General features: G+C 31.6%; 2 protein-coding genes across 5 annotated transcripts in view; both read right to left on the bottom strand.

The window, feature by feature from the left end:
- The window catches only part of LOC130452160 (scavenger receptor class B member 1), a 99,755-nt gene extending 92,891 nt beyond the window's left edge, over positions 1-6,864 (bottom strand). Inside the window, exon 1 of the mRNA XM_056791486.1 lies at positions 6,653-6,864. The gene's annotated coding sequence lies outside the window, so the exon portion shown is untranslated. The remainder of the gene's footprint in view (positions 1-6,652) is intronic.
- A 939-nt stretch (positions 6,865-7,803) lies between these two features.
- Positions 7,804-20,242, bottom strand: part of LOC130452540 (DNA ligase 1-like) — a 28,780-nt gene continuing 16,341 nt past the window's right edge. For 2 of the 4 annotated variants that reach the window (XM_056791895.1, XM_056791878.1), the window contains 4 exons: positions 18,975-19,143; positions 18,579-18,644; positions 12,370-12,656; positions 7,804-12,313 (listed from right to left, as the gene is read on the bottom strand). In XM_056791895.1, coding sequence (XP_056647873.1) covers positions 11,939-12,313; positions 12,370-12,656; positions 18,579-18,644; positions 18,975-19,143 — 897 coding nt within the window. In that variant the 3' untranslated portion in view covers positions 7,804-11,938. The remainder of the gene's footprint in view (positions 12,314-12,369; positions 12,657-18,578; positions 18,645-18,974; positions 19,144-20,242) is intronic. The other 2 variants (XM_056791905.1, XM_056791886.1) reach the window with 1 other exon arrangement.

The raw sequence follows: 20,242 nt of genomic DNA, 5'->3' as shown, positions 1-20,242 counted from the left end.
TACGTCTTGCATTCGCCATGACTATTAACAAATCTCAAGGACAATCTTTAAAAGCTTCTGGAAAATCCATGTTTTTTCCATGGTCAATTATATGTGGCTTGTTCACAGATCATCTGTGTTATTTGTTCTTGCGTCTTATAATAAAAAAATCTCTATCACATGATACTTCACTAAAGATTGCAAAAGAAATCATTGTATTTTTTTATCTAATTTTTTTATCCTATTAACTTAATAAAATACAAAATCTACAAACCGGACCTTAGTTCGCCGGGTCAGATGGTTTATAATAAAGCGCATTATTTGTAACAATTAGTATGTTAAGTATTTTTTTTGGTCCACGCTGTACGTTCATCTGAATTAATTGCATACATAAATATGTCGAAATTTATTTAAATATCATGTTTTTTCGTTGTTTTTATTCGACATGATTATTATTCATAATTCGTAGAAAAATCCATTCAATTTGAAAATATATAAATATTTATATATATATATATATATATATATATATATATATATATATAAATAGAAAAAAAATCCATTCCATAAGGCTAGCCATGACTTTATTGGTCAAAAAAAAGATTCCTGCTTTATTGGAAACACTTTGTTCCATGTACTGGGAAATATCTCTGAAACATCGCATCACTAATTTTGCTGCTAGCTTTTTAAATAAAACACCCCACGTAAAATATCCTCCATTGTACAAATATATGGATTTCATTAACCATTTTTGTATAGTCTAATTAAATGAGTTAGACCACGAATTGACCTATTGATCTAATATATACCCTAGACTGTTCATCTAAAAAATTTCTAAAAAGTTCTGCCTATTTTACGAACTAAACTCATCAAACTTTATAACCCTTCATGATGCTCTTTTTGAGTCCCATGACCAATATACCCTTTCCTTCTGGGGTACGTGGGGTGCGAATCTTCAAACTGCAAAACAGAGCTGTTAGATATTTACTCAAACTAAATAGGAAAAATTGTAAGGATTCAAAATATTGACTCTTCCTTTCTTATTAATCTTTGAATCAGTTTGCCTAATTCGTAAACACGCTTCTCCAATTATATAAGGTCTTTGCAAGCTACTACACGTTCAGAATTGGAAAAGGGCTCAATACTCTACAATGCAAAAAATGCACAATCATTTGCCAATTGAAATTAGAACATTACCATTACTTATATCGAGAATACATATACAATAATTAATATAAAATTACATATAAATACAATTTTTTGACATTAGAGCATTCCTTTCTCTATCTATCTTCTAAGTGGTAAGAGGCTTCGGGTTTTAGGAAGCCTCGCATTAACAAAGGAAGTGCTCGACTCTTTCTTTTGGCTTTAAAATTTCACTCATGGTCTTTTGGTAATAGAATACCATACAATATCCGATGAGCATATCAATAACTATCATTAGGTCCTTTGTACTTAATAGAAAGACCTTTTGGGTTAGGATAATAAGAAATAAATCACTCTATTTCACATTTGTAGTCATTAATCCATGTTTCTGGGTTTCCTCTTGTTTTTCCATGACTTGTTGGCTGTTTGGAAAATCTATCGTAGGTTGTGATCCAATGGAAAGAGTCGTTGTGCCTTTCTTTATCATCTTGTTCATTTCCATACACTCTGAAGTGGTCGGATACCAAAATCAGAGTAATTCCCAGCATGTCGGGATGCTACCAGCATTCCCACAATAGCTTTTATCAATTTTATAATAGCCAAATACTTGTAGAGGGTACTTGGATAAGTAGCGAGCTTTGTTTCTGCACCTAGTTGTTCATTTTAGAGTGATCAGTATAGAAAAACCAATAAATCCCTAGAAGGAACGCAATTCCTGCACTTTTCCATTGTTATAGATTTGTTTGTAGCTTTATAGTTTTCAATAAAGCGTAATATGGAAGAGGCATCCGTGATCAACAATTTGAGTTTACCGAAAGGGATAGTGATACTAGATAATGTTTTTTTAGCTGTTGTGCTGAATTTTAGTCCTGCTTCTTCAACGTATTGTATGCCTTAGGCATGTAGTTTCCAACTTGTCATCCTTGAGATGTTGATGTCCATGAATCCATTCATCTTTTTGGAGGTCTTCCTAAAGGTCGTCGTGTCCCTGGTTTACCGTATCGTGCGATCTTTGCTAATCTTTCTCTGGTCATCCTGTCCACGTGTTCGTTCCAAGCTTTTCTACGTTTACGTCCCCATCTGACCATGTCTTCCACCTCACATTCTGTCTCTCTGCCTAGTTGCTGGGCGGATAGAGTAGCCTGGTGACTGCCACTGCCGATCCGAAGCCCGGGTAAAGGAGGAGGGTTGTCAGTTGAGGCCAGCAATCTGCCGGACGTAAAAAGTATTTATCTGCTCGCAGATTCAATGATCAGCCTCGGAATTTTAGTTAATCTCATGAATTACTAGTTGCTTGCTTTCTATCGTTTCGATAACCAAGTTATCATCTTCAGAGGCTTGAGATAAATTTAGTCATTGTAATTATATGGGAGAGTATGTTAAATAATGTGTTCAGAGAAAAACATTGAGTACTTGTCAATTATAAATCTTCTACGATCGTAAAAGACAAAAACAAATACTAATTTAGCATATTTTCGTGTATACCTTGAAAAACTAACGAATTATTTTAAAAATTAAAATGTCATCTACGCACCTCTTGTTTTCTGTCACATGATAAATTATTGCAGCTAGTAAAAATGTCGATTTTGACGCGTCCCATTAAAAATCATAATTAATTATCCTTTTCTGGTATTCAATTATTTAAAAAAAAAATGACACTATCGATATGTTAATTGATATTTGAAAACAACATTTTTTTTGTTTTTATAGGTATTCGGAAGAATTACTAAAAAGTTTTTCGAGGAAATTTACAAATTGAAACAAAACGGGAAGCTCGGATTTTCCTATTATTTCTTATATTTCTTTATAATTAACAAACGTAATCTAGAACTGCTTATAAATTTTAAACAGCTGTTCCGACTAAGGAAGACAGAATGACAACGATTTCTCTATCTTCCGAGGCTTCAGCTCAGTTCTGCGCATTCTCAAACATGCGCAGTATAGATAAAGTGTATTACATATATGTCAAATATAAGTTGGATTAAACCAACTGCAGTGTGTCGATTAACACGCTTAGACTTTTGGTGATGACGCACCATCTTTAGCCACCGTATTTTGCTGGTTTTCCTAGTTCAATCGTTGTAGCAGTCCGGTACAGGATATTGCAAGACATACCATAAAATTGAGGCACATTCGGGAATCAATTGCATACATTTGATATTGCTTAAACTTTGGCTGTCAAAAAGATTTGTTCGCGTTGGATATCGAATAATTTGACTATCGCCTATTGACGAAGTGAAAAGATAAAAAGAAGAAAAGGGAGACCAGAATAATGGTTGGGACTGTATTTATAAACAAATAGGAAGACTATTATTTTAACATATATAATCACTAGATTGCTTTATGTTCGAGTTTGTTTTCTTGAATTATTTTATATTTATAGAATTTCCAACCCAGAATAAGTTTTCAACTCTTTCTATTTCTACTATTTTTTCGGAGAAAACTTTTCTGTAGTTCTCGAACATATCACGTTGTTTTTCCATAGATAGAACACACATTGGGTGCCAAACAAGGACTCTACGACGGATGATGACTCATCAACTCGATGTTTTGACTGTTTAAAAACGTTTTTGTTTGAACTGATGTGTGAGAGCTCGCATTGTAGTGGTGAAGAATTCCCTCATTTTTTCGAACACTTGTGGTAAACAAATGCTGGTGTACCATTCAGAATTGACTGTTGCTCTAATAGAACGGTTATTTCGAAAAAACAGCTTCGAAGTTTAATTTCATTTTTTGACCAAGATGAAAGCTTGAAGTTTCTGCGAACAACTCAAATAGCACATAACAACACGTTCTGAGTACGTTCACCATTAAAAATGTCAAATGTCAAAAGTCAAACAAAGTATTTTCAGATTTTAGGTGTCTTCTGTTTTAAAATTAGTTTTTTTCATAATTTTTGGAAGAAAGATGAAATTTGACGTTTCGACTTTTCTTTAAATCTTTATCAAAATATTCATAAAAAAATGAATATACTGAAATACCTCGAAATGAATTTTTAAAAGCTATAGAACTCACACTAACAACAACGTGCTTCAAATATGAAAATTAAGTATACAAACAAACTGATGGTTGTGCTATGGGTGCTTCCATTTCAAGTGTTATAGCACAATTGGTAATGAAAGATCTCAAGGAAACTGTTTAGATATTTTGATGGAGACTTAAAGAAAAATCGAAAAGTTAAATTTTATCTTTTTTCCAAAAATTATTATTAAAAAAAGTAATTTCAGATTTGATATATTCAGATACGTGTTGCCATTTCTTAAAACTTAAGTAGCAACCTTAGAACAAGTATAATATCCACTGAGTATTTCATGAAACTCATCATCTTTTTTGTGCTCTCTTCATTGTTGATGGTCAATTCGCTCTGGATATTATACAGGGTGTGTCCCACGACAAGTTAAAACTTTCTGTATATGTTTTCAGATACGATCTTTTTAACTAAAATATTTTCAAAGATAACCGTCTTTTGGTTCTACCGGAAGTTGACTATAACTTTGTTATTTTGAATAGAATACCCTGTATATTAATATATTTTTGAAATTTACATAAAATTTCAGTATAAATTTATCTCAAAACTTGTTTCGAAAAGTGTATACTTTTTGAGTTATTAATTTTTTTGTGAAAAATTTGACCATTGTAGATCCTTATAAATGATTTTTTTACGAGGATACCCTTGAAGACATGAAAATGTTTTCTGTTCAGTTGCTTTTAGCAAGGTCAGGCGTATTTGAATCTATGTTGAAAAAGTTTTAATTATATACATGGTGGGTATAAAAAATGTTCAAAGTTTAACTTCATAAATATCAAATTTCTTTATTTTTTTAAATAGAATCACCCGAATTTTTCTATTTCAATGCATTCAGAAGTGAAACATAAGGCAAATTCATGTAAATTTTCCTATACCTAAACCTTACCGTTATCCATATATTAAATGTTTTCTATGAATTTTTAAAGATGAAGGTGTGGCTTAAATTTTATTTTGACCCGTAGAAACAAGCACTAATAAATGAAAAAATATGTTTCTCTATCTTGTAAAGGTCTGCAAAAAAAATCAAATCAAATTGTATTTACTAATCCTATTCCGACGTTTAGTCGTTTCCGAGATATTTGAGGTTTTAAATTATTTTTGTATTTTTTAACAAGTTTTAATTTTTAATGTATACTTTTAATAGGCTTTGTAATAAATGACACTTATTTAACTGTCATTAGTCAATTGTTGATATTTTCGAAAATCGTTAAAGTGGCTCGTTCTCAATTTAATACCGAATAAACAAAATTTAGATCACACCTGCATCTCTAAAAATTTACAGAAAACTTTCAATATCTTTATTTTTCATCCCTAAATGCATTAAAATTGAAAAAAACGGGCGATTCTATTTAAAAAAATAAAGAAATTTCATATTTATGGAGTATAATGTATGGAACACTTTTTATACACACCCTGTATAAAATGAAAAAATATTCAACATAAGTCTAAATACGTCTTACTTTACTAAAAGCAAACGTATAGAAATCATTTTCATATCTTTAAGGGTATTCTCGTAAAAAAATAATTTATAAAGGCCTGCAACGGTCAAAGTTTTTACAAAAAAATTTACAACTCAAAAAGTATGCGTTTTTTCGAAAAGAAAACCGGAAGTCGGTTATCTTTGAAAATATTTTAGTTAAAAAGATCGTATCCGAAAACCCAAAACTTATGATTTTACTATACGTATTTTGCCATATACAGATAGTTTTAGTGGGCATCCTGTATAGTAACTTCTGTTTGACCATATATCCCAATGTTTGATTCTGATTCCTGCGAACAAGACCATCGCTAGTAGCATTTTCCGGCTACTACTTTATTCGGATACCCAGCAGAACTTCACTATAATGTTAAAAATCCAGAAGACGGCCGCTCATTACCACTCTTGGTTTTATCATTTTTTATGGTATTATTTTTAAGGCTGCATGGCTGTTTGTGAGTTTCTATTTGATTCACCACTTTACCTTATCAGTCTGGTAGCATTTTCTAATGTAGAGGGTATAATTGATAATATACCTTAACCAGTAAATTAAAATATTATTGTCTTTGATAATATATAATAAATTTACCGATTTTTCTCTGGATACGAGGATCGCAGCAATACTGAAGATGAGTGAAATGGAAAGACCAGTGGAAAAAGCTAAAGTTTCTAGTCTTTTCTCTTAACACAATTTCATTTATATCCTGATTTAAATTTATTGCTATTTTCGTGTGGTATCATATATTTAAATGTCATGGCTTTTTGATTAAATTAAAAATTTATTACTAAATCTTGGCGAATCATAAGAATTGTTAATATATTTTATAATGTTCAGTTTTTTAATAAAATTGTTTGATTTGAAAAATTAATGCATTTTTGAAAATAATTCATATTTTTTCATTTATTTCGTAAATCGACTTGATTAACAAGCTCAAATTTCATTTAAAAAATAATAATTTTCCCATTTTTTATGAATAAAGAAAAATTTAATAATAATTTTTTATAAATATAAAAAAACTCACCAGATGATTTAACAAAACTTAGAATCAGTTCAATATTTTAACCAAAATACACAAACGCGATAATATATTATTAAAAGTTTCTCGGAAATTTCAGCGAATATATTCGATTTTTTTTCGATTTAAACCAACAATTTACACGGTTGACAATTGAAGACTCCACAGAAATCAATTGTTTTAAAAACAAGTTATTTTTTATCATCAGTGAGTAAGGTACAAGGTTGGGGATCATTTTTAAATGATATATAAATAAAATGTTTGACAAGAAATTCGACATGACTCGTTCATAATAATAGTAAAATTGTTATCATGAAAAACAGTTTTACAAATCGATTAATTGCTAGAAACAACTAATTTATAACAGTTCCATTTTTGAGGCGAAGCAATTCTGAAAAAACTAATCTTGAAGCAGGTATAAAATTTGCATCAAATAAAGTCAAAAAATTGTAGACAAAACTCCATTCTGTAGGCCACCTCTAGCTGTGAGCATCTCTACATCGTTTTTTTGTTGTTGTTTAGGTATTTATCTATCGTCTCATGCACTTAAATTAATCGTGTGCCTCATTAAAAGGGATATTGTCCAATGCTATTTCAATGTCAACAAATACCATCCCACCATTAACCAAGGCAACTTCCATTTTTCTTTCCAGGTAACAACAAAAATATGGTACACGTCCTCATTTCTCAGCACCTTCTTTTGAGTATCTAGAAGCTGTATTTCTAGACAGATTAGAGGTAGAAGGGATCCTATTGTATAGCCATCGACATTCCTAGATCTGAATCCCATAGAATTCTTTCTATCACCATTCTAAAGAAACTAATCTTGAGGCGGGTTCATAGAAAATGTGACTGCTGGGAATTTCATCGCTATGAAATATACAAGATTTAAGTCTACTTATTTTGTAATTGGTAGCGTTAAAGTTTGTTCTCATGGGGTTCATCTTTAGTCCTTTAAACTGGTACCACCAATGGTGGAACGTGGAACCTCGCAGAGCAGTAATATCTTTTCCCGGAAAAAAAATAACCAATATTATCAGACTAAATCAGAGTAGATCAATTTCGTTATTGAATTATCTATTTTATTGAGGATACTTTGGAATGGGTTAGAAAATTGAATTTCTGTATATTTAGGTAGGATAAATAATAAATTTCAGTTCTGATGATTTTATAATTATTCAAAAAAACGTCAGATATAAAGTACAGTGTGATTATAGAAAAAAAAAACGAGAAGTAAAACGTAAAATGTTGAATAAATTTTTTTCAATTCAAACAAAAAGTTTGAAAAAACTGTTAATCAACCATAGATACAGGATGTTAATAAAAAAACATCTCAATTTACGATTTTGACGTAGTAAATAGTTGATTGAGTCCTTCCTGTATTCGTATTCCTAATTAAACGACTTCTCCGCAGAACTTCTGACGTTCTTCAGAAAGAATAAGCGAAAACCACATGGTAGAAGTTGATGGCTTTTGTTTTTTGAGAATTTCGAGAATCATTCTCCATTTCAGATACGAATTTGAGAACGAATTTGGGAGATTAGACCGTTTCTAAGAGGTATCAAGGAGCTTGAGTATGAATTACCGATTTTGACATTCATGGAAAGGTGACTAACAAGTTCAAGAGCCAGACCTCATCGAAAACTCTCTGGATATCCATAAAATTGACGGTAGCACAGTGTTTAGGTAAAGATAGTGCTTGGGAGTTCGAACTTGAATCCGAATGGAAAATTTGGAATCGTATAATGCTCAATACACAAGTTCTTTGATCAAACTTTCAAAGACTTTATTCTCGATGCTGATAAGTGATTTTAGACGGTAAGATTCTGCTTTAGTAGAGTATTTGCCAATCTTGGGAATGAAACCTCAGATTTCCGATATCGAAGAATGTATGAGAAAGGCTAGTAGGTGTTGGAGCACCGCGTGGTCTGAGCTTTTGAGCTCGTTCTGTATCTTGTCAAATCGGTATCCATGTATATCAGGGCCAATCCTTAAATAAATCATATTCTACATGGAAATTTCTTTATTCCTTCTAGTTAAATAAACCCAACGAGTTTCTGACTCGGCAATTGAAGATGTCAGTCGTAGGAATTGAAGAAACGTCAGGTAGCAATAGTTATTGTCGACGACAGCCGAAGAAACATTCAAGACACTTGATTTATCGAAAAATGGAAAAAATACGTTAATTTTTTTTATAGGAGACAGTTAAATAAATCTTCTATATTACCTTAGAATGTTGAGGAAGAATCTACATTTTCTGACTATCATTTTATGAAATATAACATTCTGAAGTTGTAAAAGTAAAAGCTTGCCTAAACTGAGATGTATTTATTATACATGAATAGAAAAGAAGTGCTGTTTCATCAAGATGTGTCACTGTGTCACTAATCAATTAAAGCGATCGCATAAATTAGACATGAAATTTCTTTGGCATCCACTGTATTCTCCAGATCTGTCCTCCAGCGACTTTTCATCGTGAAATTGGTAAAAAAAATGTTACTCATATTTTTTTGAAGGTTTTAGCTCTAAAAACTTGTTTTCCCAACTTTTATGTTGGAATTTCTATTCACATTTTACTCCTCGTCACTCAATTTTCAGAAATATTTTATCCTAGACTTTAAAAAAACACCGAGCTTGGCGATTCAAGCAATTATTGTAATTGTAAGTAGTATAAATAATTGTGAAATCGGTAAAAAAGCGTTTTTGTGCATTATATGCTTCAATTTCAAAGATCGCGTTAACTATTAATACAGAGTTAATATTCATTTCAATTTTTTATAAAATATGATAAATCACTGGAATATTAGAAATCTACAACTAACACGTGAATAGATTAACGAGATTTTCGAAAATCCTGCACCAGGAAAATCAAAAGATAAGAATTAATTTAAACGAAACGAGCTGAGCGCAGATGACGCTCCAAAGAAGCTTTTAACGACAAAAATTAGCCTCAGAGTTAAGCTGTTTGAGATAGCTGAGACTCTAAAGACCTCAAAGGAACTTGTTAGACATATCATGAATTAATAGATGGGTAAGAAGAAGCGCTGTTCAAAGTAGATACCGCAAGAGCTCACAAACACAACCAATTTAGAGCTTATCGATCAAGATAAATCGAAATTTGTCAGTTAAATGGATAAAAAACTGAGTGGACTGCACATAATGAACCGTCTCCAAACCGCGGGATGACTCATAAGTCGACTTGCAAACTTATGACATAGACAATATTAAAAAGGGAAAAACCTCAAACAGCGACTATTACGCGGCGTTATTAGAACCTTCAAGGAAAAACTGCCCGATCTGAAGAAAAAAACTATGCAACATAACAAATTTACATGGATTAAGCTTCGAGTTGCTCCCGCATCCACCATTTTCTCCAGATCTAGTCCCCTGCGACTTTTTCTTGTACTCGTACCTCAAGAGATTGCTCGCTAGACAGAAATTTCGCACCAATGAAGAGGTTTTAGCCTGAACTGAAGCCTGTTTTATCGTACTATAAAAACACGACTAGGATCTACAAGCTAAAACATCGGAATTCTGTGGTTGTTTGTTTATTTTTTCACCAGAAAATGTGACTTATGATACCACTCTTAACTACATAATTACAGGATCAGAATTTGCTTTAGAAAAATCTCTTAGCTGCTGATTCAGGAATAAACAGGAATTGGTCCAGTCATATAGCTGCAGACGTGCGAAAATGTGACTTAGACTAAACACAAATACTGTCAAGTTTATATTCAACACTAGGAGAAAAATTGTAGGATTTGAACCAAAGCTTTCTTTACAAGTCAACGACGATTCTTTAGTTCTGTGAAAGAGGGATGCTACCAAAAGGAAGCTGATTATCCAGGCAAGGTTTCCTCCCCGTACAGGAAACCCCAGAGCCAAGCCTAGGCAAATCCTGAGGGAAGCCTAGCTTCGGCGTATCTGTATTGGTCCATGCGTCAGGCTACTTAACTCAGCTTCGGCCATACTAATGATTACCAAAGCTTGGGCCAAGCCTGGATATTCCAGCCTCATTCATTGGGGACCCAAGCTTCGGCTGTTCGGTCACTTACGGCGTGGTTCGACTATGTTCAACCAACACCCCGTCGGCAGCCAAACTTTTGTTTATTACGGGTCTGATCAATCCGATCTCTAGTTTATTCAGTGGGTGTGTTTCTTATCACATTTTTTATTATTTATTACTACTAAAAGTAACCATGTTTACTGCTTATCTTCGAGTTCAAAGACGGAGTGCATTGTATAGAGAAAAAAACTAACTCAATTGTGAACGGGCAAAGCTTAAATCATTTGAATGTGAAAATCAGCTCTGTGAGTGAGGTTAACGATAGTGATACAGACTTGGGCAATCTACAAGCGTTTAATAATCATAATTTGGATAATGATTCTATAAATTTTACTGATTTTGACAGTAGTAGTAATAATAATTTAGAAAGTAATAGCAGTAAATATGAAGAAGAAAAAGTTATGTAATGAATAAGTCTTGGTATTTAACCTTGGCTCAGTTCTGGCAGTTAAGGTTGGCCCAGCCCTTGCATTTAAGTATGGTCCAGTCTTGATGACCAAGCTTGGCCAAGTTTTGCCCATCGTTATCACTCCAGAGGTTTACAAAGACTGGGCTAAGCCTGGCTTACAAGCTTGGCCCAGTGTTCTACATAGCTGGGCTAAGCCTGGGCCCTTGGAACTTTCCTCTATGGGTCGTTCTTAGTTTCTTCGAATTGAAATGTTGATGATATCCTTTCCCAAAGAGTTGACTGCAAGTTGACATCTAGTGGACGATTACTATAATTATAAGAAGACACTGCTCTCAAAGATATGATCGAAAATGGGTTTTCAAAAAATGAGCTCTGTTTCCAATAAGATCCTTCATATCACAGAGCTATGAGGTAATTATCTTAAATAACGAATTCCCAGAAAACGGATTGGGAGAAAATATCTTGAATGGCCTGCAACAACCTTTGTAATATGTTTCCTTACTACACAAAACAAAATATTTCAATATAAAATGTATACTACCAAATATCCAAGTGGAGAATTTTCCGTGGCAGGATAAAAACATGTCAAAGAACTTTCTGCCCTCGTATAATTTCAAATCGTTTATCAAACCCAGTGACACACCAAAACATTTATAATGAATTGGTCCAACGAACCAAAACTAACCAGAAAAAAAATTCAGATATTGAAATAATGAATGAAAAACTCTGTATTTCAACCAAAAAAATCAACCTTGAGCCGTACACTTAACAAGTATATACATAATATTAACATACATTCATAAAAATTTACAAAATTCTATCCCAATTCGGATAAAACTGAATCTAAGTCTTCTTGTAAACCGGCCGTCATGTCCTTCTGTTTGTTCAAATCGTCTTGTAACCGTTCGGCGTTTGTTTTTAGTAAAAAGTTTCCTTTTTTGAGTGCGTTCAATATGTTTTCATGTCGTTTAGTTCTGGCTGTTAAATTCGTTTTCTTTTTATCCGCCGGAGCGTCTTCGTCTTCGCTCTGACTTTTTTCCGAATCAGTATCGTCGCTATCACTTTCCGATTCTTCTTCTTCGGTACTTTCTTCTTCCTCCTCGGATTCTTCTTCTTCTACTTCTTTTTCTTCCTCTTCTTCGACTTCCTCGTCGTCGTCGGTATCTTTCATCAACGCAGCCATTTTGTCGACCTAAAAAAAATTATATTCGAAACTATTTAAATCGATACAAAAATATAATAACTCACTTCTTTTTTCAATTGTTTATATTTCTTCTTTTCTTCCTTCATTTCCGCGTGGTGTTTCTTTATTATCTCTCTCAGAGCTATTCGTTCTTTTTTGGCGTTGTCTTCTTTAGTCTTCAAACTCTGTAATTTTTTTCTCAACACCTTCACTTCTTTAGCCAATCTCTTTTCTCTCTTTTCTTCTGTGTCTTCTCCGTCGCTTTCTTCTTCCGGTTCTTCGTCTTCGAATTCATCGTCGCTTCCTTCTCCGGTAGCACTTTGCTTACGATCAGATGGCGAAATACCTTTACCTGGAATATCAAAAAGATTTTCGTTGTTTGGGTATGAGAAAATTGGAATTATATTATACAGGGCTGTCCAATACGAGGCCACAGTTTTTATATAATGATAAAATAGAAATAAAAGAAGATTGCAGCTGGAAATCGAATCAATGTGGGCTGAGAAATAATTTTAAAGTCCTTTTTACTAAAATACTATTCAAAAAGAATAGATTGTTGCCACACATTGTTGCCACATTGCCACTATAGTTACATTATGGGATGCACATTTCTATATCAAGTTGTCGTCTTCAGAAAAATGCGAGTCAAATAAATTTTGAGTATTGATGTAGTGGTAATGTAAACATATTCATACTGAATATTACCAACGGTTCCACAATTTTAATATACAGGAGAGTCAAGTAAACTCAATTACGGTTTATAAGAAAAAAAATATTTTTTTAAATAAAACTGACGCAATAAATATTACGGAATTGCAGTCTAGGAATCGCTTTAAGTATTTGCAATACGTATGGACTAAATTAATTGATATTTTTCTTCAATTTCTTATTTATTAGACCTTTTGAGATGTTTATGTTTTGATAAAGGCTTAAAGGAAAGTCGAAACGTCAATTTTTTAAAAAAATTATCAAAAACTAATTTGGTATTGGTAAATATTCCTGAATAGTTAAGGACGATACCAGGACTAGATATGAACTGAAATGAGATTTGCAGGACTGTGGAAATAGTAAAACATCAATTATCCTGTCGTACGCGTTTTTTTTTCTATTCCAAACCAATTTAAACTCATTGATAAAGTAACAAAGCTCAAATTGTAGCATTTATGACTGAAAAAAATATTCCTATTTCTCTCAGCGATCGTGAAAAAGGCCCAACGAACAAAGAATTGCTTAAAGGTCTAAAGTTAGCGGCAATTTATTATATTGACGAGCTGTGCAAAGAACAGAGTCATTCTTTTCTTACCATTTGAATTTTAAACCCTATAGAGTTAATTTGGGCAAACGTACCATCAGAATTACGAAAATGTAATCTCCAGAACTGAATAAAGAGGTTTTAGATCTCGTAAAGAAAGTTTTAGCAGCAAATCACCAAGAGCTTTGGAAAAACTGTATTAAACATGTTGTCAAAAAAAAAGAGTATGTGATATCACCCTCTTTACAACCCTTGATAATTCAATCAAATGATGATTCCAGTACAAACGATTCTGGCTACCATTATTATTTATAACGATACTTTGGAATTGGAATGTTTTTTTCCTTTTATTTTATTTGCAAAGAATTTATTTTTCTTCATAGTTTTTGCTTTAACATTTCGTTTCCCAGAAAAAAACGGCACAGAAGGGCTCAGTTCACGACTGGTACCCTGTTTAAACCAAACCCCCTTGCAGTCAGTTACATTTTATTCGTCTATTTGCGTTTTATAATTCAATATCAACGCCTACGGTATCTGCAATTGATATTGGAAGAATTATAATATAGAATGATGAAGAAAAAAATTTATAAAGGAATTTAATAAAAAAGAATATTGAAACAAAAGTTTATCATCTCTGTGACTCTCATTTGCACAGAACATCATCTTGGCGTGCTATAAACCAAGTTGCCAATAAATTTTTTATATTTTCTGTCCAAAGTAGTGACAGACAATCTCTAAATTGTTTTCTAATCGTGGATAGTGGTTTTCAATGTATTTTTTGTACTGATTCCAAGCATGCCTTAAGGGATTTAAATCATTTGATCTCAGTGGAAGCTGTAGATGTGGATGACATCAATTTTTTTCTTCTCAAACATCGGAGTTTAATGTGGCTTCGCATTATGTTGAAATGATGTATCCAATACAATGGCTTTTGAATTGAGATCCAAAAAATTTGATAATTACCAAACAAACACCACTAAGTAAAACTAATCCATTGTTTTCTCTAATGATAGCAAATTTTAATAAATAATTTCGTATAGATCGTTAGATAGTCGATTTAGAAATATCTTTAACTTCATAAAATATGAGTAATTCATATTGGGGGATAAATAATCGTTATTTTTGAGGGGAGGAACTTATAGTGGACAGCCCTTATTCAACGCATCAATAACCAAATACTCGTACATTTATTTTTTCATAAATGTAGCATGCAATTAATTTTATATATTTGAAATCCTTTATGGTCTAAAATCACAAATAAACAAAAAGTTATTACAAAAACAATATATATAACTGTGGTGGGACGGTTCAATATTCTCAAGTTAATTTGTTTTCGTACACAACATTGTAAAGAAAACAATTATTAATGACGTATGAATAATTGTGTAAAAAAAACATAAAATTATAAATGGTCGTTAGAGACGTTGACAGATTTGAATACTTGCGTGATTATTACCACGTAATATCAATAATGAGAAAAATCATTTTGTTTTCTTTCTCCAATATAATAGAGAAGATCCAGTAATTAACTTTTATTTATTTCGAGATATAACATTAGAATTGTATTAGATAATATTTAATGAGCGTTTATAGTAGTTATTATACATAAATTTACAATGTTTAAGAAGTTCATAAATCAACTAAATAGATTCGATTATCATTTTGCGAGTATAAAAGTAGCCGACGAAGTTTTCTCGTTTGTTTCTTACGCCTTTATACTGTTATTATACTTTATACTTTTTATTAAAAAAAATTATTTTTTACGAGATATAAAACAATTTTTATGTCAAATATCCCAAAATATGGCTTCCTCAAGGACATCTAACATTCCAGTAATTAAATTCCAACCCTGAGTACTGACCAACCAACGGTCACGTCAATATCCAATCCAATTGACAGCTGTTTGGAATTTTTGAGGTTAGGATAAAGAATCTTCGGACAGACAGCAAGCAGAGCGACAAAGTGCTTTGAGAGCAGCTGAAACTCCTCTTCAGACACGAGTTCGTTCAGAAAGACGAGCTACGCTGCAGGCAGCTAGAAGAGCGATAGAAACGCCAGAACAATCGCACGAGAGAAGAATTCAAAATGCAGATATCGCGTCGTCGAAAGATAAATCGGTATTTAATGGTATTTAATGATCTTTAAATCTAATATCATAATCATTCTTTGATTGTTATTGCCTCAATAAATAACTCTATTGCGATGCTTTCAAAGATGAAAATGTTGAAATGTGCTTGTTCCAGTGGTTACTTCCATTATTTGGTGAACCTGAAGAGCTTTTAAAAACTTTATTGTTAAGTTTTACAGATGAGTAAGAGTGATTTTTAATCGAAATAAGAAATTTTAACTCTCGCTTTCAATCATATTGATAAATTTCTTCTATTGATACTTATTTAATGGCTTCAATGCGAGCGAAACCGCGGGTAAAAGCTATAAAGCTTTCCGAACAAGGGTCGATAATTTTTTAAACCAAAAAAAATGATAGTAGGAAGAAACCCATTGGAAAAGGAGGATAATATGATAAAAATAAATGGAAAAATAATTTACGGGCGATCTAAAGTCACGAAGAGAAAAGGGGGAAAAGTTTTTAAGGTTTTTAATAGTTTATCTCGATTTCCGGCAAAACTACAAGTCTTATGGAAAAAAGTCAAATAGCAAAGTTGTAGGTAATTAGAAGATCTACAACTTTTGTATTTACACTTTTTTTACATAACCTCAAAATTCATGTGAAGCATTTTTTTAACGAGATTTTGTGACAAGTTACTTTTTTTAAGTCCTGTATACACTGTGAGTGATTTTTCGATATTATGTCAAAATAAATATTTCAAATCAAATAAATTGCAGTGTATACAGGACATAAAAAGCAGCTTGTCACAAAATCTCGTTAAAAAAAGTGCTTTCGATTAAAGGCGAAAATTATAAACAAAAAACTTGGTTTTTCGAATTTTTCACATGAATTTTGAGGTTATGTAAAATAAGTCAAATAGCAAAGTTGTAGGTAATAAGAATATCTACAACTTTTGTATTCAAACTTTTTCCACATAACCTCATTTTTATCTTTAACTGGAAGCACTATTTTTAACGAGATTTTGAGGCAAGTTGCTTTCTTAAGACCTGTATAAACTGCAATTTATTTGATTTGAAATATGTATTTTGACATAATATCGGAAAGGCACTCACAGTGTATATAGGACATAAAAAAGCAACTTGTCACAAAATCTCGTTAAAAAAAAAGTTTCCGGTTAGAGGTGAAAATTATAAACAAAAAACTTTTTTCAATTTTCCACATGAATTTTGAGGTCATGTAAAAAAAGTGTGAATAGAAAAGTTGTAGATTTTCTTATTACCTACAATTTTGCTGTTTAACTTATTTTACATAACCTCAAAATTCATGTGAAAAATTGAAAAAACAATTTTTTTCTACCACCGTGCGTTTTAACCCACTTAACGCACTTTCCCTTTTCGCTTTGAAAGTGTCACTTTCCCGCACTAGTGCGGGAAAGTAAAATTATGCATATTTTGACCTTATTAGATAGTTTTTTACTTCGGTGGTTATAACTATTGTTACTACAGGTAAATAAATATTCACGAAATAGTCCATCAATTAAAATTTAATCATTTAATAAAATTTTTGTAGCATTTTTAATTTTTTGAAAATATAAAATAATGAAGATATTTTTTATATAACCTTGTACATTCTTCAAAGGAGTATCATAGCAACTGCTATCAAACCACCCGGGTTTGATAGCAGTTGCTATGACAACCCAGGCGTGTAATTGTTACTAAAACGTCACAGTTGTTCAAAACGTCTGAGAAGTGACCGAATAAGTACAATCTTCTTCTAAATTAAACCACATTAAACCAAATAACTCCATTGGACCGGCAATTCCTACTAGTCTACAGAATGCAACAAATTGTGTTTTCAATATTAAGATTTATAATACTTAGTAGTTTTTAGTTAAAGTTTTGTATATTATTATGTTTGCTGGAATAAAATAATTTTTGAAAAATGGGTCGTTGTATATACGGTCGTAGAAAAAATAATGTTCCTAACTCATGCGTAAAGTGTCTTTCCAGCACTTGACCGCTTGCCCGAACTCCGCTCCGCGTCGTTCGGGACAACTTCAGTCGCGTGCGGGAAAGTATCACTTTCCGCACTTGTTAGGAAAATAACTATTTCATTTGTAATTTTTACCTTTTACCAGAAGCATTTTTTTAAGGAGATTTTGTGACAAGTTGCTTTTTTAAGACCTGTATAAACTGCAATTTATTTGATTTGAAATGTGTATTTTACCATAATATCGAAAAAGCACACGCAGTGTATAGAGGACATCTCGTTAAAAAAATGCTTCCGGTTAAAGGTAAAAATTACAAACAAAAAAATTGTTTTTTTGAATTTTCCTCATGAATTTTGAGGTTATGTGAAAAAAGTGTGGATACAAAAATTGTAGTTCTTATTACCTACAACTTTGCTATGTGACTTCTTTCCATAAGACTTGTAGTTTTGCTGTAAATCGAGATAAACTAGTTTTTACCCTTAAAAACTCACCCCTTTTCCCCTTCCCGATTTTATATCGCCCGTAAACTATATTTCTTTTCATTTTTTTTAACTGTTTATTGTTTTTAAAGGCTTTTACCCTGTTCCATAAATATAAAATCATCATCAGTATAAATATATTTTCTTTAGAAAAATAACCTAAAAATGATGTTTGGACTCTCGATTTTTTCTTGTTGTGTTAATAAATTCTCTTAGCACTCCGTATACATTTTTTAGTATGGCTTATATTTCTCACCTCGGACTCTAACCTCAAAAATTATAATAATAAAATTTTAATATTGCAAAGGTATCATATCATATCAAATTAAAAAGCACTTTATAATACAAGTATTTTATAGTGGTTTTTCTCATTATTTTCATATAATTATTATTGAAAAAATTGATAAACAAGTTGGTGATGGCAATGAACAGATACAAAATAAATCTATTTTAGAACAATTAAAAAATATGTACATGCTACTCGCCTAAATTCCAATAATCATCGTCAGACTCAAACCAAAATCCTACAGTCGTACAGCTATTCTTATCTCCTAATTATCAATAATATTATTAATTGTTTTATCGAAAATTTAGATTCAAAACACAAATTTTTTGTAGTTCTAATTTGAGAGCTTCTCAAAATACGTTTTTCTTGATGATTTGTCTTGATTTTACATATCTTTTGATGACTTGATATAGACAATTTGCGTAATTATATTAATCATGAATATATATATATATATCAAAATAAAACAGTTTGTTTATCTCAAAAATATGTAGCAGCCATCAATTAAATTATTTATAACATAGAACTCTAAATTTCACTTTATTTGTTTAGGTCGTTTTAGAAAGCTATCAATGATAAAAATTATTTAACTCACCCATCATGGCGTCTTGTAATTTTCTTTCTAACATTTGATTCTGTCGTTTCAATTCTTCCATTTTAGCTTTCGTTGTATCTAGCTCTTCAGCTGTTTGCGTATATTTAGCTTCCAAATCTTGTGAAGTTTTTCTCGCTTCTTCTACTTCTTTTTTTAAACCTTGTATCACCTAAAAATATCCAAAATGTCAATTAGCAACACGCAAAATATATCTCACTATTTCCAGACACTTTTTTATACACGTCTTCTTATCTTAAACATTTCTGTTGTGAATCTTAATCCTTTTTTATTAACGGATTCTTAGATTATAACTCTACAATCCTAAACACTTTTTTACATCAAATTTTAGTACCAGATACTTTTTTTATTTATATCCTAAATCTAAATCCTTATTCGATGTAAATCTTCATCTAGACATTTTTTGTGTATATGCTCAATCTTAACACTCTTTGAAGTATATTCAAATCTTTTACTGTATAATTTTAAAAAAAATTTTTTTGGTAAATTCTTCTAGACATTTTTTCATATTAATCCTCATCCTAGACACGTTCATTGATGTTAATTTCTATTCTAAACAATTTATAGGTCACATTCTCTTCCTAGACACTTTTTTTTGAAAACAATCTTACGAGGCATTCGTTTAACCTCATTCAAGACAATTTTTTCATGAAATTCCTCTTCCTTCACACTTTTTTCATATTAATCATTATCCTAGACACTTTCATTGATGTTAATTTCCATTCTAAACAATTTCTTGATCGCATTCTCTTCCTAGACACTTTTTTTGAAGATAATCATACGAAGCATTTACTAAACCTCATTCTAGACAGTTTTTACATGAAGTTTCTCTTTCTTCACACTTTTTTCATATTAATCCTCATCCAAGACACTTTCATTGATGTTAATTTCCATTCTAAACAATTTCTTGATCGCATTCTCTTCCTAGACACTTTTTTTGAAGATAATCATACGAAGCATTTACTAAACCTCATTCTAGACAGTTTTTACATGAAGTTTCTCTTTCTTCACACTTTTTTCATATTAATCCTCATCCAAGACACTTTCATTGATGTTAATTTCCATTCTAAACAATTTCTTGATCGCATTCTCTTCCTAGACACTTTTTTTGAAGATAATCATACGAAGCATTTACTAAACCTCATTCTAAACAGTTTTTACATGAAGTTTCTCTTTCTTTACACTTTTTTCATATTAATCCTCATCCAAGACACTTTCATTGATGTTAATTTCCATTCTAAACAATTTCT

Source organism: Diorhabda sublineata, chromosome 1, assembly GCF_026230105.1.
Source record: "Diorhabda sublineata isolate icDioSubl1.1 chromosome 1, icDioSubl1.1, whole genome shotgun sequence".
NCBI lineage: Eukaryota > Metazoa > Arthropoda > Insecta > Coleoptera > Chrysomelidae > Diorhabda > Diorhabda sublineata.
The sequence above is the reverse complement of the archived record's forward strand: the minus strand, read 5'-3'. Positions and strand labels throughout refer to the sequence as shown.